This window comes from Herpailurus yagouaroundi, unplaced genomic scaffold (genome assembly GCF_014898765.1).
Source record: "Herpailurus yagouaroundi ecotype Mexico unplaced genomic scaffold, PumYag 67525, whole genome shotgun sequence".
Classification (NCBI taxonomy): Eukaryota; Metazoa; Chordata; class Mammalia; order Carnivora; family Felidae; genus Herpailurus; species Herpailurus yagouaroundi.
The window spans coordinates 3,361,630-3,388,565 of NW_024420331.1; the positions used below are offsets into that span (position 1 = coordinate 3,361,630).

Genomic DNA, 26,936 nt, shown 5'->3' on the forward strand with positions numbered 1-26,936 from the left:
AAATGGACCACCGACCGGGGCGCCTGGGTGGCTCAGTCGGCCGAGCGTCCAGCTCCTGCTTTCAGCTCGGGTGACCATCTCGCGTTTCGTGAGTTCAAAGCCCGCATCAGGCTTTGCGCTGCTTGTTTTCCTTGTCTTTCAGAAATTGCACTACTATTTTTTTTTTTTTTATTAAAGTGTAGTTGACACTTTGTTTAATTAGAAGTATCAGAAATCATACTTCTTTCTCTCCTTCTCTCTTCCTCTTTGCTTTCCCACAGTGGATTGACTTCATTTTCATCTGTTGCTGCTCACGATTAAATACCAGCTGAAAAAGCCTCCTCGAATGGGTGAATTTATACTCCATTTTCCCACTTCAAAGTCAAGTATCACACCCTAGGAAAAGCGGGTGCCTGAAGTTCACATGCTATCGGAAAGGTGGGAGGTGAGAAGGCAATACTGAGAAAGGTGGGCAGCCTCACAACGTTAGGGAAAGGAAGGACAACACACAATGGTGTCCTGTTTGTAGCAGTCCACACAAATTATAGCCAAGTAATCACTAAAGAGTTCATTTTTAAATATATTAATAATTCAGGGGCACCTGGCTGGCTCAGCCAGTGGAACGTGCGGCTCTTGATCACGAGGTTGTAAGTTCGCTTGGCTATAAGTTCATGTTGGCTGTAGAGATGACTTAAAGATAAAATCTTGAAAAAAATAAAATAAAATCTTAAAAAAAAAAAAACATTCTAGGGGCGCCTGGGTGGCTCAGTCAGTTGAGCGTCCAACTTCAGCTCAGGTCATGATCTCGCGGTTTGTGAGTTCAAGCCCCGCATCGGGCTCTGTGCTGACAGCTCAGAGCCTGGAGCCTCTGCTTCGGATTCTGTGTCTCCCTCTCTCTCTCTGCTCCTCCCCCACTCGTGCTCTCTCTCTCTGTCTCTCAAAAATAAATCAACGTTAAAAAAAATTTTTTTTTAATTCTAATAATTCAGCCAGGCGTTCAAAATGACTGACCTTTGGGATCCGGCTGGCAATGTTTCCCAGCGGGGGCTCTGGACTAACAGTGTCAACATTCAGTGGGGACTTGTTAGAAATGCAAATTCTTAACTCCCAAACCAGACCTACTGAATCAAAAATGCTGAGTTGGGGGTCTAGGAAATTGTGTTTTGCACGCCTTCCAGTGAAGTTTCTGATGCCCACTCACGACTGAGAAGCCCCGCTTTGCAGAGACCTGAGGCCTGGAGGGAAGCGGGAACACATCTGGTGTCTGAGGTTGCCTTCAACAAGGCTAGCAGCCAAGGGATCATCAAATGTGCAGTGAGAACTGTTGGAAACCATCTCTGCTACATCAGTCAGTTTTAGTCAGGAAAATTCTAGATATTTCCAACAGGAACGATCTACTACAGAGAATTAGGTATTGGAAGATTAGACTGGCTGGTGGAGTGAAAGTCAGGGAAAATCACTCCCAGCTATTAGGAGATGTGGAGGCTTCTGAAATTCCAGGAAACAGCAGCTTATGTTCATAGCCACGAACATAGCCCGTGTCACCGGAGCAGGGGATTTATAGGAGGATGGACTGGAAGGTCGGGAAGAGTGGACAAGCAGAGAGGGATGACCATGGCTTAACAACAGATAGCCCCACAGGCTGAAAGTGATGGATTCTTTGCCAGATTTCTGCCCCATCTCTCAAAACACGAGCACGGCTCACAGGAATGGCTGCCAGCAGCCATGGTAATTCATTCGTGTAGGAAACATCTATGGAGTGGCCCCCGTGTGCCACGTTTCTACCACATAGCTGGCCCCAGCTGAATCTCCTGGGAGTGGACCCTGACCCTTGCTGGACCAATCACATTCTTTCCCGAGAGACTGGCAGCTGGGGAGACAAGTCATATGTGCAACAGAGTGTGGCAAATGTCCGTGACCTCCTACTGCTCGGGATCATGGATCAGCACCGGTATATTCTTTTTCTTTTTGAGACTGATTCAATTTCTCCTTGGATTCTGCAAACTACCCCCGGGACTCTTCCGATAAGTCGTTTTGCATGTTTCCTTTTCGGTTTAGGCCAGGGCTTCTCAACTAGGCATCGTAGACATTTGGGGCGGGATAATCCTTCATGCTGGGGGTTATCATGCACATTGTAGGTTGTTGAGCAGTATCACTCTACCTCCTAAGTTGTGCCAATGAAAAATATCTCCAGACATTGCCAGATGTCCCCTAAGGGGACAGAGTCATCCCAGTTGAGAATCACTGACTTAGACAAACTCAAGTAAATTTCTCTTATTGAATGAAATAAGAGTCTTTACATCCATCGTATGCCCCAACATCTCTGGAAGACACCATTCCCTTACTCGGGAGATCTCAAAATTGGGTGAGCGATAACATCTACACCTGTAAAATGCCAGCAATAGTTAGATGGCTTCCGGTCTGAGGGAGACGGTCACACTAATTCCTGGCAAGATCCAAAGGGTCATGATGCTCAAGGTAGGACAAGGGCTGCTGCCCTAAAATGGGAAACCAATCCTGATATGGGGAGACTTACAGTGGCAGCTTCTGTCTACTGCCAGTGGGGTCTAGAATCAGTCTTGCAACCATGGACGTCCATGGTCTTTATCACACCGCCCTATGGTGTTGACAGGCCTTCATGCCAGGCTTCTTCCCTGGAGTTCCTTTTCTGGACTAGCTGCAGGCCTGGTTTGTAGGTGAAGAGTGACCTCATGGAACTATGTTGGCCCAACAGAAGCCACCCTTGGTGATCTCACCCATACTTTCTAGCCCTTGCTCTACCAGGGCTGGACTTTCTTCCTTCTCCCAGAGGTTCAGTCACTCAAGTCCCAGAATGCCTGGCAGCCCAATCTGTCTGCACTGCCGATCTGAATCGCACTTAACGTGAGGGAAAGTAGAAATCGGATCAGCTAGATTGTTCCTAGAAAATTCATGTTGGCCATCCAAGATCGCCATCATCCTAGGAGTTCATAAACTGTATATCTACTATCACATCCTAGTATTTTTGCGGATTATTGAATTCAAGTTTATTAGTTACCAGGTTTTAGAAATTGTTTCTTTCCCTTTTGGAAAAATCAAGCAAATGCGCTCTGCCTTCAGTTGGCACTTAGATATATATTTTTTTAATCACAAAAAGAGGTTTTGGGGTTTTTTTATGGTTATTTGTTTTTGAGAGACAGACAGAGCATGAGTGGGGGAGGGGCAGAGAGAGAAGGAGGCACAGAATGTGAAGCCTCTCCAGGCTCTGAGCTGTCAGCCCTGATGCGGGACTAGAACTCATGAACCGTGAGATCATGACCTGAGCTAAAGTCGGACACTTAACCGACTGAGCCGCCCAGGTGCCCCAAGAGGTATTTTGATCCATGCCTTGGGTCGTGACCCAGCTGGAGCTATGGAATACGTCCCGTGAATTAGCAAGCTACTTATGTGTCAGCCAAGATGGGACTAAAAAGATGCTTAGGTAGTGTTGTTCATAACAGAAAACAAGTAAAAACCATCAAATACCTACCAATAGGGGACTGGGATATAAATGACAATAACAATCAAAGCCGCAGTGGCGGCAGCAACAACTAGTAGATGTTGAGTGTTTACACATGCCAAAAAATGTTGAAAAATCTACGTGGATTATTTATGTTAGTCTCACGACAATCATAGATGAGGACAAGACAATTATTATCCCAGTTTTACAGATGGAGAAACTGAGGGACTGCGTTAAATAAGCAGCCAAGAGCAAACTGTTAGTGGCCGTTGAAGATGCCAAGCTTCACACTATTGGCTCTGCTACCCTTATCCACTTCCTGTACCTGCCGGCGGGAATCAGATCAGACCCTGGCCTGGGGTGGGTGGCAGGGCGATGCTGGTTGTCTGAGGATTTGGCAAGTCACAGAAAGACCTGTACAGTTTATACGATGATGGGTCTGATTGATTACACGTCATTTATGATACGAAAATGTGATTTTTCACTTTCTACCACAAACTGTAAAAATGAGCCCTGAATGTTTTTTGTGGCTTCTGAAGTGGAACTTTACATGCCAGGAGCGAGCTCGGAATTTATTCACTTCCTGGGTGAATATCCCAGGAAGAAGTCCATGTTGCGCAGGTCAGGAGGAGTCTGGGAATATCAGCTCATCAAACTTGACGAAAAACTACAACAGACACTGCTGTGTCTTCGCCATAACCTACTTTTCTTTTCTCCCGGACACGTAGTGGGACTAAATTTCCCAGCCACATGCCTGGCACTAGTCGCTATTAAGTGAGCAGAAATACTGCATAGCGCTTCCAGGCCAACCTATGAAGTGCTCCATGAGCGATGCCCCATACTCCTGTCACTAGAAGCAGACAGGCCCAGAGAACTTGCCATCTACCTGTTGAGGACATCTGGCTACAAGAGGGAAGGATCCGGGGCCCCTGAGTCACAACTTGGAGGAAATAGGCCTATACTGAGTTCACTCACTGTTGTTTTATCTTTGTCAATGCTTCCCAAATGAACAAAAACTCTTGTGGGGTTTTGGCTGGAATTACAATACATGGATGAGAATGGCCAATTTACAACATCGAGTCATGACATTCATGAACATAGTCTACACCTCTGTTGAATAACTTGTTTTTCCTGACTTTAAATAAGATTCTTTTTTTTTTTTCCCCCATGACAGTTTTGCACATCTTTAAATTTATTCCTTGGACCACTACTGGTTTTCTTACCATTGGAAATAGTATATATTTTTTAAAAAGTTGTCACTGGCATTTAGGAATGCCATTGGGTTTTATTTTTAAACATGTTTGTTGAGGAGCACCTGGGTGGCTCAGTGGGTTGAGCCTCTGACTCGGACTTAGGTCACGATCTCACGGTTTGTGAGTTGGTGACCCGCATTGGGCTCGCTGCTGTCAGCGTGGAACTCGCTTGGGATCCTTTGTCCCCTACTCTCTGCCCCTCCTGGACTCTCACACGTGAACGCTCTCGGTCTCAAAAATAAATGTTTTTTAAAAATTAAAAAAAATTCTTTGTTTAGATATACTTTGTACACCATAAAATTCGTTCCTTTAAGGCACACAACTTGCAGAGTTTTAGTAAATTTATAGAATTGTAGGACCATAATCACAATTCAGGTTTAGAATATCCTTGTCTGCCTCAAATGTTTCTTAATGCCCACTTGTGGCCATTCCCCATTCCCACACCTAGCACCAGGGAACCACTGCTCTATGTCTGTGTCGAGTGCTCCTTTTCTAGAAAATTCCTATAAATGGAATCATGACTATGCAGTCTTTTCTTGGATTTTCTACATAAACATGTCGCCTCGGAAAAATTACGGCTTTGTTTTGTCCTTTCCAGTCCTTCTTCTACTTTTTTTTTCCATCCTCTATTTGTATAGTGGTTATCCTTAAAATTTTAACATATATACTCACTTAAAATCTAAAGTTGGTTGGGACACCTGGCTGGCTCGGTTGGTAGAGCATGTGACTTTAGATCTCGGGGTCATGAGTTCAAATCCCACGTTGGACATAGAGATTACACAAACAAATAAATAAATTTTTTTAAATCTAAAGTTAATTAATGACTCAGAATAAATAGGACATTAAAAAGATTTAGCCCTAACTATTCCTCTCCTGTCTTAACATTTTTTTTAACTTTATTTAAGTAATCTCTACATCCAATGTAGGCTCGAAATCACAACCCCGAGATCTAGACCTTCTTCTAACTGAGCCAGCCGGGCACCCTTTCCTCTCCTGTATGACATGCTATCTGTGAACTCCATAATATCAGCATTTAAAAATTATAATCAGGGGGCGCCTGGGTGGTTCAGTCGGTTAAGCTTGTGACCTTGGCTCAGGTTAGGATCTCAAGGTCCGTGGTTTCGGGCCCCGTGTCGGGCTCGGTGCCGACAGCTCAGAGCCTGGAGCCCGCTTCCGATTCTGTGTCTCCCTCTCTCTCTGCCCCTTCCTCCTTCATGCTCTGTCTCTCTGTCTCAAAAATAAATAAACATTAAAAAAACTTTTCAGATATGCCCACGTGCTTACCAATTCCTTTGTTTATCATTACTTCTGGATCCAAGTCTTTTATTCTGGGCCCAATTACTTTCTTCCCAAAGTGCCTCCTTTTGTGAAGTTCCTTTTCTGAAAAAGTCTTCATTTTGTCCTTATTCTTGAGTGATAGGTTAGTATGCATAGAATTACTGGTTGAGCATTACTTTCTTTCAGCACTTTGAGGCTACCATTTTACTGTTTTTGCTCTTTCTTGAAGTCTGGTGTTTGTTGGTCTAATTATAGATCCTTTATCATTTAATTTCTGTTTTCCCTCTAGTCTCCTTTAAAAATTTCTCCTTATATCTGAAGTTTCTGCATTTTCACTATAATAGGTGTGAACCTATTTTTATTTGTCCTACTGAAGGACCCAATGTACTTCCTCAATTTGAGGACTCAGATCTTTCGCTAGTTCTAGAAAAATTTCAACCTCATTTCAAATGTCGCCTTTCTCGGGGCGCCTGGGTGGCTCAGTCGGTCGAGTGTCCGACTTCAGCTCAGGTCGTGATCTCGTGGTTCATGAGTTTCAGTCCCACATCTGGCTCACTGCTCTCAGCACCAAAGCTGTCAGCACAGAGTCTGCTTCTGATCCTCTGTCCCTCTCTCTCTGCCCCTCCCTCGCTTGTGCTCTTGGGCTCTCTCCCCCAAAAATAAACATTAAAAAAATAGATATCGCCTTCTCCGTAGTCTATTTGTATTCCAATGAAATGCCCAGAGACATACATACATCAGGCCTTCTTCCTCTACTTTCCATGCCTCTTAAGCACTCTTTTTTTTTTTTTTAATGTTTATTTATTTTTGAGAGAGACAGAGAGACAGAGAACGAGCAGGGAAGGGGCAGAGAGAAAGCCACAGAATCCAAAGCAGGTTCCAGGCTTTGAGCTGTCAGCACAGAACCCGACGCGGGGCTCAAAACCATGGACCTCGAGATCATGACCTGAGCCGAAGTCGGATGCTTAGCTGACGGAGCCACCCAGGCGCCCCTTAAGTACTCTTTCATATTTCAACTTCCAGGCTGTGTTTCAGGCCATCTCTTCAGGCCATTTCTCTCATCAGCTGTATCTATCTGCCTACCTAACCCTACCATGGTGTTTCATATTTCAAAAATTACATTTCTTATTAATATTTTCAAATGTCCCCTTGGGGAGGGAAGCAAAATCACCCCAGGAGACCCTTGAGTTAAAGATAGTCAAAGACCAGGCAAACGGACGCTATGACATATTGAGCCAATACAGTTTTATTGGATAGTTTTCCTCAAAATCCTCTCAACACGCCATAGCGCTCATTAGCGAGGGTCGTTGGCTACCTGTAACCCAGAGGTTCTCGGTGGGGAGCACTTCTGCCCCCAGAGGACACTGGGAAATGTCTGGAGACATTTTTGGTCTCGACAGAAGGGGAGAGGAAGTACCCTTGGCACCTACTGGGTAGAGGCAACAGATGCGGATAAACATCCTACAAGGTACAGCATAGCCCCCCCCCCCCAACAAACCCAGCCCCATATGTCAATAGTGCTGAGGTTGAGAAACCCTGTGCTAACTTAACCAGTTATAATGTCTTAAAGATCTCTAAGCTCTAAATGTGATTATTTTCCTGTGTGCATGTGTGAGCTTTTTTTCCCCAGAAATCTTGCATTACATTTTTAAATTTTAAAAGTTTATTCACTTAGGGGCGCCTGGGTGGCGCAGTCGGTTAAGCGTCCGACTTCAGCCAGGTCACGATCTTGCGGTCCGTGAGTTTGAGCCCCGCGTCGGGCTCTGGGCTGATGGCTCAGAGCCTGGAGCCTGTTTCCGACTCTGTGTCTCCCTCTCTCTCTGCCCCTCTCCCGTTCATGCTCTGTCTCTCTCTGTCCCAAAAATAAATAAACGTTGAAAAAAAAAATTAAAAAAAAAAGTTTATTCACTTATTTTGAGAGAGAGAGACAGAGAGAGAGAGAGGCAGAGAAAGAGAGAGAGAGAATCCCAAGCAGACTCTGTCTTGCCAGCATGGAGCCCGATGTGGGGCTTGAACTCACAAACTAGGAAATCATGGCCTGAGCTGAAATCAGGAACCCGACGTTCAACTGACTGAGCCACCCAGACGCCCCAAGAAATCTTTTTTTTTTTTTAATGTTTATGGGGGGGGGGGGACGAGCGGGGGAGGGGCAGAGAGAGAGGGAGACAGAGGATCTGAAGTGGGCCCTGTGCTGACAGCAGACAGCCCAATGTGGGGCTCAAATTCATGAACGGTGAAATCTCGACCTGAACCAAAGTCAGCCGTTGAACCAACTGTGTCAGCTTATTTATAAGCTTTGACTCGGCTTAGAGTGGGTTGTATGCAGTGACACTTGCACCTGAGTGGTTGCAATAAACAACTATTTTTTCTTGCCTTTGTTTTTTTTTTTTTGTTTTGTTTTTTGTTTTGTTTTTAATGTCTATTTATTTTTAATAGGGGCTCGAACTCACGGACCGTGGGATCATGACCTGAGCCGAAGTCGGACGCTTAACCGATGGAGCCACCCAGGCGCCCCTTGATTTTTGGTAGCGTACGCATGCAATGTGTTTGTCTACAGATTTCAGGAAGTGAAAAGTTTCAAAGGAAGGAAGACACACCCTGAAAAACCAAATACGTTTTATTTGATGTTAAATGAGTAGATGATGACAGTAGATGATATGTAGGTAGGACATTTTTTCAAGAAAGCTATTGGCAGCCATTCCAAAGAATAGGTCCTTTGTCCAGACCTTTTGTTTTGGACATTTGCCCCTGGGCTGGGTTTCACTTGACTCCACCGTTTTATGGAAAATGTTTCACAGGAGAACGTGGCGGCACTTATTAACGAGAAGGTGGCAGTTGTGAGTCCTAGTGCGAATGCGTAGGAGAAGCATTTCCTTATTAGCATTTCTTTTGCAGTGGGAAAGCTAAGTCATAAAAATCCACTGTGAAATTCCAGCTTGACGTATTTTACACGAAGCAGGTATCTTCTATGAAGCAAAATCGAGATTGCGCACCAACTTATTTGGATCTTTTTCAATTGGAGTCCTTGGGAGTAGAGGCAGGGCTAATCAGAAAATGATACTCCTCAGGCTTCTGCCTCTGCCGATTAGCAGAAGGGCGTGAGGCAGGGCTTTTGCTCAGAGTGGGTAACATGAACACCTGCCCATGCAGAAGATTTTAAGGGCCTCCAAAATCCATCTCCTGGCTATGAAGCCTGATATTCTCAACACCGTATTCGCTGTTCCGCAATCTCCTGGGCAATGGGCTTTCTAATCGCGTGAAGGCAGCAGTCTTAGTTACATTAGCAAAACGAGTTTGGGGTTGACTGCCAGTCTGATGACCTCACTCTCCAGGAATAATACTTCTTTGCCAATGGAGGGCTGAGGGAATGGACCACGGGACCTGTGAGTTTGGGCAGCGTGCAGGAAACCAGTGGGATGGGAACATGCTTTTCCTGAAGACCAAATTTGAAAGCCACCCTGTATCCTACTTTAACATTTTACCCGTGGGCCATGTAGAAGGACTCCAGTGTTCAGAAGATGAGGGAACGGCAAATATTAGAAGATCCAGCCAACATTAGAAGATCCACAGCAAGAGATGAACAGTAAAAGAGGTGTGGCCAGGCAGAGTTCGGGGCTCTGAAGAAAGCCCAACATTTGCTGCCTCTTGCCAAATATTTATCACACATAGTTTGTGTTTTGTAAAGCTCATTCCCTCTTCCAAATAGTTTATGAATGTTAACACATTCGACCCTCATGACAGCCCAGTGATAGATGTACAATTATGACCCCCATTTTCTCTTTTTTTTTTTTATTTTTTTTTTCTTCAACGTTTTTATTTATTTTTGGGACAGAGAGAGACAGAGCATGAATGGGGGAGGGGCAGAGAGAGAGGGAGACACAGAATCGGAAACGGGCTCCAGGCTCTGAGCCATCAGCCCAGAGCCCGACGCGGGGCTCGAACTCACGGACCACGAGATCGTGACCTGGCTGAAGTCGGACGCTTAACCGACTGCGCCACCCAGGCGCCCCTATGACCCCCATTTTCTAGATGAGGGGACCGAGCACAGAGAGGTTAAGTAACTTACTCAAGGTCACATAGATAGAAACGGCCGAGGCAGGCTCTAGAGCCCTTGCTGTGGGCACAGTGCTTCCTGCCTCTCCTGATACCGGAGGGCATTTATTCACATCAAAAGAGAATCAAAAATTGACAAATTCTCTGTCAATTTTAACAGTGGCCATCTGTGGTCTTCTCTACGTCCCACAAAAAATGAAAGTGGATAGGGGCGCCTGGGTGGCTCAGTCGGTTAAGTGTCCGACTTTGGCTCAGGTCACGATCTCACAGTTTGTGAGTTCAAGCCCCACGTCGCGCTCTCGGCTGTCAGTGCAGAGCCCGCTTCAGATCCTCTGTCCACCCCCCCCCCCACACCGCCTCTGTCCCTCCCCATTTTGTGCTCTCTTTCTCTCAATGTAAATAAATAAACATTTGAAAAGAAAAAGAGCAAAGATGTGTCCAATTTATTGAAGGAATGACACCCTGTGGTTTGGCAACACTAACCCTGCCCGTTCTTCCTTCCTTCCTTCCTCTTTCTTTCTTTCTTTCTTTCTTTCTTTCTTTCTTTCTTTCCTTCTTTCTCTTTCTTTCCTTCTTTCTCTTTCGTTCCTTCTTTCTCTCTCTTTCCTTCTTTCTCTCTTTCTTTCTCTCTCTTTCTTTCTTTCCTTCTTTCTTTCTTTCCTTCTTTCTCTTTCTTTCTTTCTTTCTTTCTTTCTTTCTTTCTTTCTTTCTCTCAATTCCTTTTTAATGTTGATTTATGTTTGAGAGAAAGAGAGTGTGTGAGCAGGGCAGAGAAAGAGAGAGAGGCACAGAATCTGAAGCAGGCTCCAGGCTCTGAGCTGTCAGCGCCGCTATCTCTGCCATTTCTAAGTCACAACTCAGTCATTTGCTTCCCCACACGCGCACGCGGTCATGTCACTGTGGCATGGGAAGAGAGACATAATGGTGGGGATGCCATTACCCATGTTGCAAGCTACCATTCACATTCAAAGGGATAAATAGGGGTGCCTGGGTGGCTCAGTCGGTGAAGCGTCCGACTTCGGCTCAGGTCATGATCTCACGATCTGTGAGTTCGAGCCTCGCGTGGGGCTCTGTGCTGACAGCTCGGAGCCTGGAGCCTGCTTTGGATTCTGTGTCTCCCTCTCTCTCTCTCTCTGCCCCTCCCCTGCTCATGCTCTGTCTCTCTCTGTCTAAAAAATAAATAAAACATTTAAAAAAATTTTTTAAAAAAGGGATAAATAAACTTAGTTAAAAAAGACAACAGTGTTGGTGCACGTGGGTGGCTCAGTCAGTTAAGCATCCGACTTTGGCTGAGGTCATGATCTTGTGGTTCATGGTTTTGAGCCCCTCATCGGGCTCTGTGCTATCAGCACAGAGCCTGGAGCCTGCTTTGGATTCTGGGTCTCCTTCTCTCTCTGCCCCTCCCCCCACTCATGCTCTAGCTCTCTGTCTCTCAAAAATAAAGCATTAAAAAGTTATTTTTTAAAAAGCCTTTTTTAAAAGCCTTTTATAAAAAAAAAAGCCTTTAGAAAGGTCTCGTTAAGACCTTCTGATTTTCAGAGGGTTTTAGGTACAAAGAAAAGTGAAATGCCTTAATTTGTTTACAGAGGAATATTTTTATCATGTTTTTGTAAGTCATAGGTTTTTTTTAGTTTATTTTTTTACTTAGAGAGAGAGAGAGTGCAAATGGAGGAGAGACAGGAAGAGAGAGTGGGGGGGGGGGCAGGGAGAGAGAATCCCAAGCAGGATCCATGCCACAAGCACAGAGCTAGACACAGGGCTCAATCCCAAGAACTTAACCATGAGACCGTGTAAGTCATAGATATCTTAAGAGAAACTTTTCTTAATATGGAAAAGCAAACATTAGAGTACCAATAGTATTTCTTTTATTTCTTTCTTTTCTTTTCTTTCTTTCTTTCTTTTTCTTTTTCTAATTTTACATCCAAATTAGTTAGCATCTAGCGCAACACTGATTTCAGGAGTAGATTCCTTAATGCCCCTTCCCCATTCAGCCCATCCCCCCTCCCACGCCCCCTCCAGTTACCCTCAGTTTGTTCTCCATATTTAGGAGTCTCTTCTGTTTTGTCCCCCTGCCTGGTTTTAGATTATTTTTGTTTCCCTTCCCTTATGTTCATCTGTTTTGTCTCTTAAAGTCCTCATGTGAGTGAAGTCCTAGGATATTTGTCTTTCTGTGACTGACTCATTTCACTTAGCATAATACCCTCCAGTTCCATCCACGTAGTTGCAAATGGCAAGATTTCATTCTTTTTGATTGCCGAGTAAGACTCCACTGTATATATGTACCACATCTTCTTTATCCATTCATCCAGCGATGGCCATTCGGGCTCTTTCCATACTTTGGCTATTGTCGATAGTGCTGCTATAAACATGGGGGTGCCTGTGTCCCTTCGAAACAGCACACCTGTATCCCGTGGATACATGCCTAGTAGTGCCATTGCTGGGTCGTAGGGTAGTTCTATTTTTAGTTTTTTGAGGAATCTCCATACTGCTTTCCAGAGTGGCTGCACCAGTTTGCATTCCCATGAGTACCAATAGTGTTTCAAACAAGAGTCACAAAAACTATAATCTTCCTCAGTTCATTTAGTTCCATGTTCCTAATTCTTGTTTAGTTCAAATAAAACTTTTAGTTAGTTCTGGAAATTTTTACCTATTTCAGTAATCTTAAAGATGTGAAACGCTTGTATTTGTCCTAAAAGTCCTTTTTATAAGTGTCCTTGAAGATGAAAGACGTTTTGTGAGAGAATAAGAACAATTAACTATAAATGGCAAAATCTCAGAAATGGACACTGTTAACAATCTGATATGAGAGTTCATTATGATGCAATTGACAAGGGAATTCATGATTTCTGTGACACCTAGCACTTTGATAACTAGAATATCAAGTGACGACCTTATTACCAAAATATATTAAAACCTTAGGAATTATATATATATATATATATATATATATATATATATTTATTTATTTGAACAGTTATAGCATTTATCCAAGCAATACAACCTGAGGTTCACCATTATTTGTTTGAGTTTTTTTCAAGTAACGTAACATACGAAACAAACAAGCCTAATTGGTCAAAAAGACTTCATTTACAATTTAAATCTTGGGGAATCTGTTAAAACCTTAGAAAGTTAGAAAGCACATGCCTAAATAGGATCACAGATCATTACAAAACTTAAAACTTAGTTATTTATTTAACCAAGGTGGCAATAAGAGATTCAAAGGCAAATATGTATGTAGGGTTATATAGTTGTTAGCAAAACTTAGCTCCTTTAACATTGAGAAGTTTTAACTAAGTAATCAAAGACTTGATAAAGACAAAACATAAGCTTGGTTTTCCCGGCAGACAAAAAAGATACTTGTTTACATTTTTTTATGAAGAGCAGATCAACAATCCAAGAAAACTTTGTCTTTTGAACAGAGAGAAAAGCAGATTTTCAGTCTCATACTAGTGTGTTTGAAAAATCCATTTATTTTAGGGGCGCCTGGGTGGCTAAGTCAGCTCAGGTCATGATCTCATGGTTCGTGGGTTTGAGCCCTGTGTCGGGCTCTGTGCTGACAGCTGCGAGCCTGGAGCCTGCTTCGGATTGTTTGTCTCCCTCTCTCTCTGCCCCTCCCCTGCTCTATCTCTCAAAAATAAACAAACATTAAAAAAAATTGAAATCCATTTATTTTAACCTTAGTCCATGCTGACCACACATAAAATTCCTTTCCAAAGATTTCCTTTCACAAACCTTCTACGACTTTCCTTGGCATTCAGATTTTGTCCCAAGCCATTTTTCTCCAAACAACCAGCGTCCTTTTGATGAAGGAGCTTGGGGCAGGCTGAGGGCATCTGAGGGATCTGTGTGACGTTCCTCAGACACTCCCGGCCACCCAAGAGCAAAGGAAAGGAAAGGGGTTTAAGCGCTTGCCATGGTGATGTAGAACACTGAGGCGAACAGAAAACTAAATTCCCTTACCGCCTATAGCCCATTGACAAGTCCTTGAAACCGGCAGAGTGATCTCCCTCTAGGAGCTCAGCTGCCTCCACGATGACACTTTGCTGGGGGCAAAAGAGAACCTTGGCTTAACGTTGTTGTTGTCCGTTGTCCCAACCTCGAGGATCCTGGAAGTCTACTTCCTTTACGTGGACTGCCCCAGGATACATGCTGGCAATCAGGCTCCAAGCTTGTGCCCCGTCCCCTCATATGCATCTGAAGGGTCTCAGGACCGAGCTTTTATTAAACGGTAGTAAATGGTGTTTCCCTAGCAACAGCTAGCCCCTCAAGGTCCTGGAAACCTTGCTTCCAGAATTCCTTAGAGACTTACTCTATCCCTGAACCCCTCCCAACCTGAGGGTAGATAATGAGTTACCCAGAAGGACCCCAATGCAGCTCTTTCCACCCACGGGTCCTGTCCCCATGCTTTAATAAAATCGGCTTTTTGCACCAAAGACGTCTTCCAGAATTCTTTCTTGGCCTTCAGTTCCAGACGCCACAAGCCCCCCATGACCCCAAAACGTCATCAATTCTAGGACCAAATTACCTTCTTTTACCTTCAACAAAAATGTATTTCCCTTCCTTGTATCTTCCTTACACCTCTCCTACTTGTCTACATACAGAGTTGCTTCCCTTCCTTCCATCTGTCTTAACGATGTTTAACAGAAGAATTTTAATGCTCAGAAACCTTAATCTCCAGGCAAAACTAACTAGTAACCAATCGTGAACTGTTACAGCAGAATTCAGCAGATGGCAAATTCATCAATCGATGAAGCACAAGGCATGTTTTCCAACAGACCCAAATATCCTTTGTTTCATGTGATGAGAAGTCAAAAGCTCAAACTTATGTTTGGCAGTCAATGCTTTAGCACTTTATCTCATTTCGAAAAGACCTAGATGCCTAATGAATCCAATTTCAATTTCTCATCCGAGCAAAAACTTTAAAGTTTCAGGTTACCAAAGCCTTTGAAAGCTATCTTAACAATTACCCGCGACAGCTTTGAGACCGAATTAACCATCACTTTAAGTCACCTTTTTGCTAGCAAATTGCAAGGGAGATGACATTAGCTTATCTGCCCTTTAGGAAACCTAGATAGAATAAAACGTTTTATATTCAATGCTGATAACTCTATTTTTTTTTAACGTTTATTTATTTTTGAGACAGAGAGAGACACAGCATGAACGGGGGAGGGGCAGAGAGAGAGGGAGACACAGAATCGGAAGCAGGCTCCAGGCTCTGAGCCGTCAGCCCAGAGCCCGACGCGGGGCTCGACCTCCCGGACCGCGAGATCGTGACCTGAGCCGAAGTCGGACGCTCAACCGACTGAGCCACCCAGGCGCCCCTGATAACTTTATTTTTAATTGGACCAACAAACTTCAATGAGTTTAAATACCGAATTATGTTTCGCTTGCGTCAGCTTAAAAGACAGTCGATTTGTTCCCCGTTGTCAGCGCTTACCTGAGACACTGGTGGGGAGATCCGAAGTGGGTGCTGACACGAGGGTGGGAGGAGGAGCCGATGGTGCCTCAGGCCCTGAGGATGGTAGGCAGGCCACACCCCAAGTGGTGCAGAAACAGGAGGAGGGGGGCGGGAAGCGAAAGAGGTGTTGGCCCAGCAGGCGGGCTGGAGGCCGGTAAAAGTCCAGAGGACGGAGAAGGAGGTCTCCCGGCCTTAAACTCCATCAGCTCAGACAGATGCGCTGGTGCAGGTTTTTCCCGCCAACAGGTGGAAATAGTCAGTCCTTGTCAAGCCAGAGAAGACAGGGAATTTCCCTGAAACAAAGGGGGTTTCTGCAGCTGCTTGGGAATATTCCTTAAAAGCCCTTTCCCGAGGTAAACTAACCACAGTTGCCTCCATTTATAGCCATTAACCCGAGAAACGAATGAAGGTCCTTCAGAAGGTCTTGAAACTCATTTTCCCCCCTTTTCTTCTCCCCTTTCCCCCAGGGCAGACCCTGCCATGGTGATCCCTTGGCCTTTTGCACCTAAAGTCTTTAGGACCCATGGGCTTGCTCTCTGTTGAGCCTGGAGGCAGAAGGGGGTCACCACTAAATTTTCACCAAAGCCAATCTAGCCACTTTCCCCTGTGACCAACAGGTGGCAAATGTGCCACTCTGTTCATGGTCACGGTATCGCTTCTGTGAGGGGGGTGGGTTGGGCAACCCTTCCTCATAAGCATATCGTCCGCGAGCTTCCATTTTCCAAGTAACCTGTGGTTTTGATCCACTTAAATTACACAAATCCACTTTCAAAGCCCCTGTATGTAAAGTTGGCCTGAATCAGACCTATTACAGGGGGAGATTTCACTGGGGGGAATGTGATGTTTACCGAGGAACCACTTTACAAGCCATTCTTGTAGTTGCATGGAGAATACGTGGGACTCTGTCCAAGGCCAGCCCTGAAGGTCTGCATGGGACTCAGACTTGCCATCCAGCTCCTTTCAAAGACTTGGGAAGGGGGCCAGGAACTCTTTAACTAAATGCAAAAGGGTGTGATTTTCTCCCAGTTCCCAAAGCTTGAGAGCTAAGGGTGTTATGCAAAAAATAGTCGGCGGAGAAAGGAGATTTCCTAAAGAATGCTATTAAAATTTTACAAAATCTCCATCAGAGAGGAGGAAGAATCTGTTGCCCACAAATCTGGCCACAAAGCCTAAAGGAAGTGTCTGTTTAACATTCTAGCGGAGCACCCAGCCCACTCGGGTCCACAGGCGATGATTTTGGAACACATATTTAAATAGCTGATAGACTGGCATGACCGGGTGGCTCAGTAGGTTAAGCGTCCGACTTTGGCTCAGGCCGTGTCTCACGTGGCTCATGAGTTCGAGCCCCACATCGGGCTCTGACAGCTCAGAGCCTGGAGCCTGCTTCAGATTCTGCGTCCCTCTCTCGCTCTGCCCCTCCCCCACTCATGCTCGCTCTCGCGCGCGCTCTCTCTCTCTCTCTCTCTCCCTCTGAAGAATAAAGAAACATTAAAAAAATTTAAGTAGCTGATAGACTTTTGTCACAGTGGGGAAATTTTTTCAAACACTATGCTCTCAAACAAATAAATGTTCCTTGAAAAGAAAGACATTCCAGGTTAGCCCTTTGATTTCTCTCTTGTGAACTCAGTATGACCCTCAGTCTGTCACTCTAGATTCAAGTGTGTCTGAGTTTTACCCATTAAGACCTTATCTTTTAGTCATTTATTTCGTTTGAGGCCATTTACGCATCTGAAGGGCTGTGAATAGCGTGAGCAATCACGCAGCACAAGTGGGAGGTGTGTGTCTTGTATACACCATATCCTCAAAGCTCTCGGTGAAACGTGTTGATGTCACCTCTCATGTGAAAGACACCCAGTGAATGTTGGGGAAAGAATTCATCAGTGAGTGAGCTCAAGGTGTTGTCTCTCTTCTAGGCCAGCCTCCAGGATGATTTCAGAATGTAATGAAATAGGGCATTAGGAGGACTTAGGAGTTACCCTGGGAGCTGACTGGACCACCTACGAAGTTGGGGAGAAAAAGGCATTCCACAGTCCACGGAGGGCATACCTAATTGCGTGGGGGTGCTGGGAGTAGTTATTTAAATTTGTATCAACAAGAGGCACCTGGGTGGCTCAGTTAGGCATCTGACTTTCGATTTCACATCAGGTCATGATCTCACGGTTCATGAGTTCGAGCCCTGTGTTGGGCTCTTTGCTGACAGTGTGGAGCCTGCTCGAAATTCCCTTTTCTCTGTCTCTCAGAAATAAGTAGATAAACTTAAAAAAAAAAAAAAACCAAAACCTGGATATATCTGGGCATCTGGGTGGCTCAGTTGGTTAAGCGTCCGACTTTGGCTCAGGTCATGATCTCGTGGTTCATGAGTTCAAGCCCTGCGTGGGGCTCTGCACTGAAGGTATGCAGCCTGCTTGGGATCCTCTCTCCCTCTCTCTGTCTCTGCCCCTCCCTGCTTGCATTCTCTCCGTCTCTCTCTCTCTCTCTCTCTCTCTCTCTCTCTCTCTCAAAATTAATAAACCACAAAAGCATGTATGAGACAATTAGGGGAATTTGAACATTGACTACACATTTGTTTCCATTAGGAAAGTATTAACTTTTTTTTGGTGTGATAATGACAGTGTGGTTATGTTATGAAAAAGGAGTCCTTATCTTTTAGAGATGTGTTTTGAAGTATTCATCAATAAAATGATACACTGCCAGGGATTTATTACAAAATGATCCAAGACTGGGGTTGGTGAGAGTCGGTGAGGATAGGGATGAAACACTATAGGGCACCTAATGAGAATTCTTGAAGCTGAGAAAATCGCTGGTCTACTTTTGAAGGCATTGGAAAATTTCCACAATAAAAACACGGAAACAGTCTCATGAGTTCAGACTCCAGAGTTGAGTTTATACTCTCATGAGAAAAAGACAAAAATGAAAACTAACAGTGAAAACAATTTTAAAATGCCATCGGTCAACACCAAGGTAATTAAGGACTTCTTCCCCCTTCCTCTAGCAATTTCACAATTAAAGGGAAAAAAATGAAGCATTTACCTTGCCTTTTGTGTCTGAGCTGAATTGTAGAGAACCCAAATAGCCACACTTGATGAGAGAAAGCTCTTCTTTACAAAAGCATTCTAGTTAATAAATCTGACAAAAATGTTCACATTAGAAAGTCACCACTCGTAATCCTTAGTGCAATCATTGATTCGCACAAGGACCATCAAAAGGTGGAAGCTGGATGAAATTTACGAGAGGGTTTGGGTTTTCCCCTTCTGGATCCACCCATCAATATTAGCATCACTAAAAAGGTAAATAACCATTTACCACCCGCTACAATGCACTCAGTCTAAGTAGGGCTTCGCCTTTGACATACTCTTCCACAAACAGCTGACCTGGAATCTAACGAAGCCTTGAGATGTGACAAGTTTCACGGGAGGACAACAGACCCACTTTCTTAGGCAAATCAAAATTAAGAAAAGGAAAAAAAGGCAAGGGTGCCTGGCTGGTTCAGTCAGTGTAGCATGTGACTCTGGATCTTGGGGTTTTGAGTTCGAGCCCCACGTTCCGTGTACAGATTACTTGAAAATAAAATCTTACAAGAACAAAAGGTGGAGTGGGCACCGAAGGGGGAGTACTTTAGTTTGAGATTTAAGAGACAGAGTGCGCATCTTGTGTGGAAGAAATCAAATTGTGGAATTATTTTGGAGGTATGTAACAATTCTGATTAAATATTTCATGATCACAAGGGACAACTGTTCAATTTTTTGAGGCACAGAATGATTATGCAAGGAAATGTCCATCTTTTAGATAGTGTGTAGGGATGAAGGGACATGATATCTGGGGTTTGCTTTAAAATACTCTGGAGGGGGGGCACCTGGGTGGCTCGGTCGGTTGGGCGTCCGACTTCAGCTCAGGTCATGATCTCATGGTTCGTGGGTTCGAGCCCCGCGTCGGGCTCTGTGCTGACAGCTCAGAGCCTGGAGCCTGCTTCGGATTCTGTGTCTCCCTCTCTCTCTGACCCTCCCCCGTTCATCCTCTGTCTCTCTCTCTGTCTCAAAAATAAACATTAAAAAAAAAAGAAAGAAAGTAAAATACTCTGGAGGGGGGCCTGGGTGGTTCAGTCGGTTAGGCGTCCAACTCTTGATTTCGGCTCAGGTCACGATCTCCCGGTTGGTGGGTTCGAGCCCCGAGGCAGGCTCTGTGCTGACGGTGTGGAGCCTGCTTGGGATTCTCTCTCTCCTCTCTCTCTGGCCCTCCCCTGTTCACATGCTCTCTCTCTCTCTCTCAAAATAAATTAATAAACAACAACAACAAAACCAACTTGAAAAAAGGGACATGTGAGAATCACAGAAAATCTTATGTCCATACACTAGGTTTATAGTATAGATTATTTATTCGACAATAATTGAAATTCAGACTCCGTAAGACCAACCGACAGGTGGGGAAGATTTTTTTTTAAGTGAAATTTTCTTTTAATGAACCCAAGACGTAGAAAATAGCAGATGGAAATAGTTGGCTACTTTCTGCCCACAACTACCCTTGGCATGGTCTAGAATCGTTGGAAATATTTGATAGGGCATCCCGCTAGAACTCGTCACAAATGCTTGGTAATCTTGAATTTGGAAAGCCAATGCAACCAAGAGTTTACATTTCTGAAGTTTGAGGCTGCACTTGGCGAGCTATGGGGCACCTGTACAAGAGGAAAATTAATCCGCTGGACAGCATCATGATGGCACCCAGGTCTGCCACCAGAACAGCACTGCCCAGCTCCTGGGTATCGGGCCTGAAGGGTAGAGAGAGGAACGGTGGGAAGGCAATACCCTCTTCACTCATCACGGAGTGGTGATTCCAGATCAAAGAGATCAAGACGCAGATGCTAGCAGCTATGTCCAGAATTCCTGAGACGATTGGACCGAGGGTGGCATTCCTCTGAACACTTCCAACGCACACGTTTTTAAGTGCAAAGATGGTGGAGACTCTCCCCATGAGACCTAGGATGCTGGCGACCAACAGGAGGTTTTGACAAATACGAATATCCAAAGGGATGTAAGTATCCTCGTGGGTGTAATGGTAACACAATATAGATCTGTTGACGATGGGGGCATGGTGGTAAATGCACACCTTCCACATTCCCACACAGACCGTTCTGGAGTGAGAGAGAGAGGTGTTCCCTATGTGCCACACTCGCCACTCCACGAGGCCCATGGAAATGATGGTGAGGATCCATCCTAGGGTGGCTAGGGTGAAGCCTGCCGTTTGGCAGCTGTCGGCACCCTGCAGCAAGGCCATGGAAACTGCGTGCCGGGCATCTGCAAACAAATACAGAGCGTCGTGAGAGTGGGGCTCCTGGGCTTGGAAGAGTGACCTCCCCACCCCCCACCGTGTGGCAAGCGGTGCTATATTTGAGACGGGAGCCCTGCTGGCGGGAGCCCGGACTGAGTGCACTTTGGGAAGGGCCGTTTGGCTTAAAATGGACAGACTTTCACACAGGCAGTTCCATTTCTAGGCATTTGCCTAAAGAAATCATTAAGACTGGGCACCAATATTTAGCCGTATGCTATGGATAATATTGAAAAATGGGAAACAAGTTCAGGTCTAACAATGGGGCTCAGTCAAATAATTCATGCTACATCCGTGAAATGGAGCCAGGCGCCGTGAAACATATAACAGGGATCGAACAAGGTGTACTCTTTTGTGCTTGGCTCTGTTCATTTTGTAGAGTGTTTTCAAGTTTCATCCCTGTTGTAGCATGTGTGAGTAGTTTCTTTTGATCGCTGAGTCCTATTCAATTGGACAAATGTTTATTCTTCCATCGGTTTTGGAGGTTTGGGTTGGCTCCAAGTTTGGGCTATTATGGGGCTGCTCTAAACATTTCTACGTAACACTTTGTACGGGCCTACTTTCCCGTTTCTCTCGTGCAGGTCCCTCGGAGTGGGACGAGTGGGGTGTACGATACGTGGATGTTGAACTTTTCAGAAAGCGCCCAGCCGTTTCCCCAAGTGGCTATACCATTCTGCCTTCCCACCAGCAATGCATGAAGGCTCCAGTTCCTCCACCTCCTTTCCAACATTTCACAGGTTTAGTCTTCAAGATTACATCCGTTCTTGTTCCCATTCCAACATAACCAAAAGGAAGATGGTGACCATGGATCGAGCCCAAACGGGAACTTACGAAAGAGTACCTAGAACGTCACCGTGCATACAAACACACCCGGAAGTCTCTATGTGCTAAGTTAGTAAGAGACATTTTTCACTGGGTTAGCGTTGTTAAGGCTATTTGTATTGCGAGGAATCACATCTATGCAGAAAAGCACACAAAATCGAAGTGTACAGCTCGGTGAATTGGCACGGGGCAAATAACCCCGTCAGCACCACCTGGTGGAGGATAGATAACGGAATCACTTCCTTACTTGTCTTTACAGGGCTTTCCTTCAGCACGTGTCCCCAAAAGTGTTGCTTCAATTCTGCCTGTTTTTCAGAACAGGGATCCTGCAGTAGGCGTTCCTCTGTGCCTGGCTTACTTTCACTCAACACTGTATGTGTGACCTTGGATTGTGACTTGTTAAATGAGGTCTGGCTGTTCAAGCTTTGTAGGTACTTCTGGCATGAGCATGACTTTTTTTTCTTTTTAATAAAAACTATACAAAAGGCTTCGTTAAGCTTGTAAAGCAATGGAGGATTAATTAATTCCGGTACGTAAGTACTCTGTAAGAACTCGTATTTGCACCTCACTGTCCTCCCTGGAAGGAACCCCACACACGCTCGGGGATATTAGGGTATCTTCTGTGGGACTGTCCAGAAACTTGGCTTTTGCCGGAACCCTCGGCCGTCGCAAACATCCCCAAGACCACAACAGCACCCGCAAGCAGAAATTGACAGAGGGCTTACTGCTTGGAAGGTCTGTAGGTTCAGAGCCACACAGGGCCTCCAGAAAAGTCACCCCTGCCCACCCCAACCCCTCAGAGTCCAATCTGCAAATCAAATTGAAGACCTATACCTTAGGTGTGCACTGGGTCTGAGACTAGAAGAAATTCCCTCATAATTCACATTCCTTTTCTACTCTATTGTATTTTTTGAGAGAGTAGGGTAGGGGCGGAGAGACAGAGGGAGAGAGACAGAGAATCCCAAGCAGGTTCCTCACTGTCAGCGCAGAATTCCACATGGGGCTCGAACCCATGAACTGTGAGATCATGACCTGAGCCGAAGTCGCACGCTTAACCGACTGAGCCACCCAGGCGCCTCAATAATTCACATTCCTAGACTACTATGTCATTTCTAAATGCAAACTCGGATAGTATAAATGGAGGCATAAAGCAAGATCAAATGTAAGCTAAAAATGCCATCATCATATGTACTTAATGACAGTATTGAGTATCCAGTCATTTTTAGAAATTAAAGAATCTTGGGGCGCCAGGGTGGCTCAGTCGGTTAAGCATCTGACTCTTGAGCTCAGGTCCCGATCTCACGGCTCGTGAGTTCGAGCCCCGCGTCGGGCTCCGTGCTGACAGCTCGGAGCCTGGAGCCTGCTTCAGATTCTGTGTCTCCCTCTCTCTCTGCCCCTTCTCCGCCTGCACTCTGTCTCCCCCTCTCTCAAAAATAAATACTAAAGGGGCGCCTGGGTGGCGCAGTCGGTTAAGCGTCCGACTTCAGCCAGGTCACGATCTCGCGGTCCGTGAGCTCGAGCCCCGCGTCGGGCTCTGGGCTGATGGCTCGGAGCCTGGAGCCTGTTTCCGATTCTGTGTCTCCCTCTCTCTCTGCCCCTCCCCCGTTCATGCTCTGTCTCTCTCTGTCCCCAAAATAAATAAATGTTGAAAAAAAAAATTTTTTTAAATAAATACTAAAAAAAAAATTAAAAAAAAAAGAATGAAACTGTACCCAGCGCTGATGGCCTGTAGAATCAGAACTTCCTAACTGAAACCCTAGAGTCTCTGTAACTTATGCCATGTGGTCGTGAGGAACACGACAACATTCTTTTTCTCAGGTCAGTGTTATCAAGCTCCATGACCTAATGGGAGAAGTGGAGAAATTGACATGCTTGTCTTTGGCTCCAGAGGGCCGCTTTCAGCCATTGTTCTGGAGGCACCTGCCACAGAGACTTGATACCCCTTCGCCATCAGGCAGCTGGCATCCTCTCTCCTAACGGGCCACGCCCAACCCACAACGTGACGAGACCAAGGGGACTCCGAAGGATGCTGTTGCGATAGTCTGGATCTCATCCCATCAAAGCCCCTGGCTCGCTTACTTACCGTTTACAAACCTACACATACACTTACCTGACATTCTAAAACCCTTCAAGGAAATTGGGGCGCCTGGGTGGCGCAGTCGGTTAAGCGTCCGACTTCAGCCAGGTCACGATCTCGCGGTCTGTGAGTTCGAGCCCCGCATCAGGCTCTGGGCTGATGGCTCAGAGCCTGGAGCCTGCTTCCGATTCTGTGTCTCCCTCTCTCTCTGCCCCTCCCCCGTTCATGCTCTGTCTCTCTCTGTCCCAAAAATAAATAAACGTTGAAAAAAAAAAATAAAACCCTTCAAGGAAATTGTGGAGGAATGAGGCCATTGTGACACGGGAGCTAAGGGAAAGTATAGCCATTTTGCCTACCGTTTGCTAAAAGGAAGGCCCACCCAAGAGAAGCATAAAAGCAATGCTGTCCTCGTTAGCAATCGCTCCCCTCTCCCCTCCCCCGGCCCCTGGTCCTCCATGTTTACAGATGCGCCTCTTCTGGATATCTCATATAAACAGAGTCCTACAATATGTGGCCTTTAGGTCTGGCTGCTTCCACTCAGCATAATGTGCTAGGGGTTCGTCCACAGATGTATCAGGACTCCATTCCTTTTCATGGCCTGGTAGTATTCCACCGTATAGACATACCTGTTTGTTTAGCAGGTGATGGACAGTTGGGTTCTTCTCTCTTCTGGGCTACTACGAATGATGCTACTGTGAACGTTAACGTGTGAGTCTCTGCGTGGATGTGTCTTCATTTGTCTTCGGCAGGAGGGGAATTGCTGGGTCACAAGGGAACTCTTCTGTCTAACACGTTGAGGGACCACCAAATTGTTTTCTTAACTGGCGGCACCATTTGATAATCCCACCAGCAACGTAGAAGGGCTCGAATTTCTCCACCTTCTCGTAACCCTTGTTACTGTGGGTCTGTTTGGGTTTTGATTATTGTGTACATGGAAGCACGATGTATGCTCAGTGTAAAGGAACCTTGGTGACAAGGGGCACTTTGAAAGCGAGCCTAATTGTAGTTTTCTGGCCTCGTGAAGTTTAAGACACGACTATTCTTACCACTCTCTGGCTCGTAACCTGAATGTGATTTCCATCCCTTGCATTGAACAGAGCTTCGTGAACTCTCAAATGCTTTCCCCAAGATGGGAAACCTTCTGGTGGAGCGTTCAAGCAGGTGCTAGCTTCCCGTGTGCAACGTACACCTTATACTTGCCTGAGTTCTGATGTGTCTTTGGTTCAGATTAGAAAGTCTCCCTTTTTTAAATTTTTTATTTGAGAGAGAGAGGGCACAAGTTGGCAAGGGGCAGAGAGAGAGAGAGAGAGAGAGACAGAGAGAGAGAGAGAGAGAGAGAGAGAGAGAGAGACAGAGAGAATCCCAGGAGGGGCAGAGAGAGAGAGAAAGAGAGAAAGAGAGAAAGAGACAGAGAGAGAGACACAGAGAGAGAGACCTTATACTTGCCTGAGTTCTGATATGTCTTTGGTTCAGATTAGAAAGTCCCCCTTTTTAAATTTTTTATTTGAGAGAGAGAGAGGGCACAAGTCGGCAAGGGGCAGAGAGAGAGAGAGAGAGAGAGAGAGAGAGAGAGAGAGAGAGAGAGGAAGCAGGGCTTCTTACCTGAAGCAGGGCTTGTGCTTACCTGGTGTGGGACTCCAACTCATGAACCGTGGGATCATGACCTGAGCTGGAGTCAGATGCTTCACGACTGAGCCACCCAGCCACCCAGAAAGTCTTCATTCCCAAGGGTAGAACAGATGCCATATGGCTGCCTTTCCCCAGAGATAGGCAGGTTATTTATTTTCACCAGCCAAGGAGACTAAATTTGAGGGCTACACATGTTGGCTAATTGGAGAATATAAACGAGAAAAGAGGAAGTAGATTGTGTGGACCCATGTAGAGAAGCGGCCTCAGGAGAGGTGGGCCTGTGGATGTGTGAGACAGGCTTGAAACGGGGCGACAAAACGCCGATAAAATACATAATAACCTCAAAACCCCCCGTGAGGTTGTCTCACGATGCCATTACAACCGGGTCACAATACAGAGGCTGCGGAATGAAGAGAGCCCTGAAGAGTTCTAAGCGGGATTACGTGGCCCGAGGGAAAGGGTCTGCCGCTTCCGCCTTCCTTAGTCTTCACCCCTGAGTGACACTGATGTGGTGCCACTCGAACCCGTGTCAGAAGAGTCCAGGACCGGGCAGCACAATGGGAGAGCAACGAACAGTCAATTAATCATGGACAGTGGGCAAAACAAACACTCGTGTGGCCAAGGAGTCCAACACAGACTCAGAAAATTAAACGTGGAATTACCCCGTGATCCAGCAATTCCACCTCTTGCTCTCTACCCAACGAAGAGACCGCAGATACCTGCACCCCCACGTTCGTGTAGTGCCCTTCATGCTACACCCAAATGTCTGTCCATGGACACATGGATAGAAAACATGTGGTCTTGACACACCATGGAACATTCATCAGCCTTAAAGAGGAGGGAAGTTCTGACACTTGTTCCAACATGGATGAACCGTGAAGACCTCCTTAGGCTGAAACAAGCCAGTCCCCAAGAGACAAATACTGTGACTCCACTTATATGCAGTCCCTAGAGTGGGCACCTTCACAGAGACAGAGAGTAGGACAGCGGTTGCCAGGGGCTGGGGAAGAAAGGAATGGGGCAGTTAGTGTTTAACAGGGACAAGGCTTCAGTTTGGGAAGCCAAAAACGTCCTGGAGATGGGACAGTGGTGTTGACCTAACATTTTAAACGTCCATTGGACTGTACACTTAACTCATGGTAAGATGATCAAGATTATGTCCTATTTCACCACAGTAAGACACACACAACAAAGAAGGCCGAACCTCCACTGTCCAGTGACGCAGTCTCCGACGCAGCGGAAGTCTGGGGAGGACGACGGCCAGCTACTGGGTTAGACGCGCAGAGCACAGGCTGTTCCTCTATCCAGCACAGCGTCCTCTGCTTGTCCATGGCCGGCCCCTCGGCAGGGCAGACAGGAGCACTCAGCCACCGAGCGGGCAGACAGGAGCACTCAGCCACCGAGCGTGACTGGAGCTCAGTCTGAAGGCCCTCTCCTCTCCTCAGCCTTAAACCGTGAGCACATTCTGTCACCCATTGTCTGCGCCTTCCAAGTTCTCGGTTGCTAGGTCCCGGACTCCAAGGCAACATCCGTCTTGTAACTGATCACCACACCTCTTTGGTTTCTTTTCTGAATCATGTATTCTCTTTG

The 26,936-nt window shown here is 45.7% G+C and overlaps 1 protein-coding gene across 1 annotated transcript; it reads right to left on the minus strand.

Annotated features, from left to right (window-relative positions):
* Nucleotides 1–19,834: 19,834 nt before the first annotated feature.
* Nucleotides 19,835–26,720, minus strand: CLDN34 (claudin 34). The gene is made up of 2 exons (XM_040467613.1): nt 26,551–26,720; nt 19,835–20,787 (listed from the first exon to the last, which is right to left on the minus strand). The coding sequence occupies exons 1-2, from the start codon at nt 26,675–26,677 to the stop codon at nt 20,123–20,125; spliced, it is 792 nt and encodes a 263-aa protein (XP_040323547.1). The 5' UTR covers nt 26,678–26,720; the 3' UTR covers nt 19,835–20,122.
* Between the last annotated feature and the right edge of the window lie 216 nt (nt 26,721–26,936).

What these genes read in the sequence shown, in the direction of transcription:
- CLDN34 (XM_040467613.1), bottom strand. Translation starts at nt 26,677, where the DNA reads ATGGACAAGCAGAGGACGCTGTGCTGGATAGAGGAACAGCCTGTGCTC. An exon ending in TGCGTCACTGGACAGTGGAG is followed by an intron (nt 20,788 to 26,550) that starts GTTCGGCCTTCT and finishes ATTTGTTTGCAG; the next exon opens with ATGCCCGGCACGCAGTTTCC.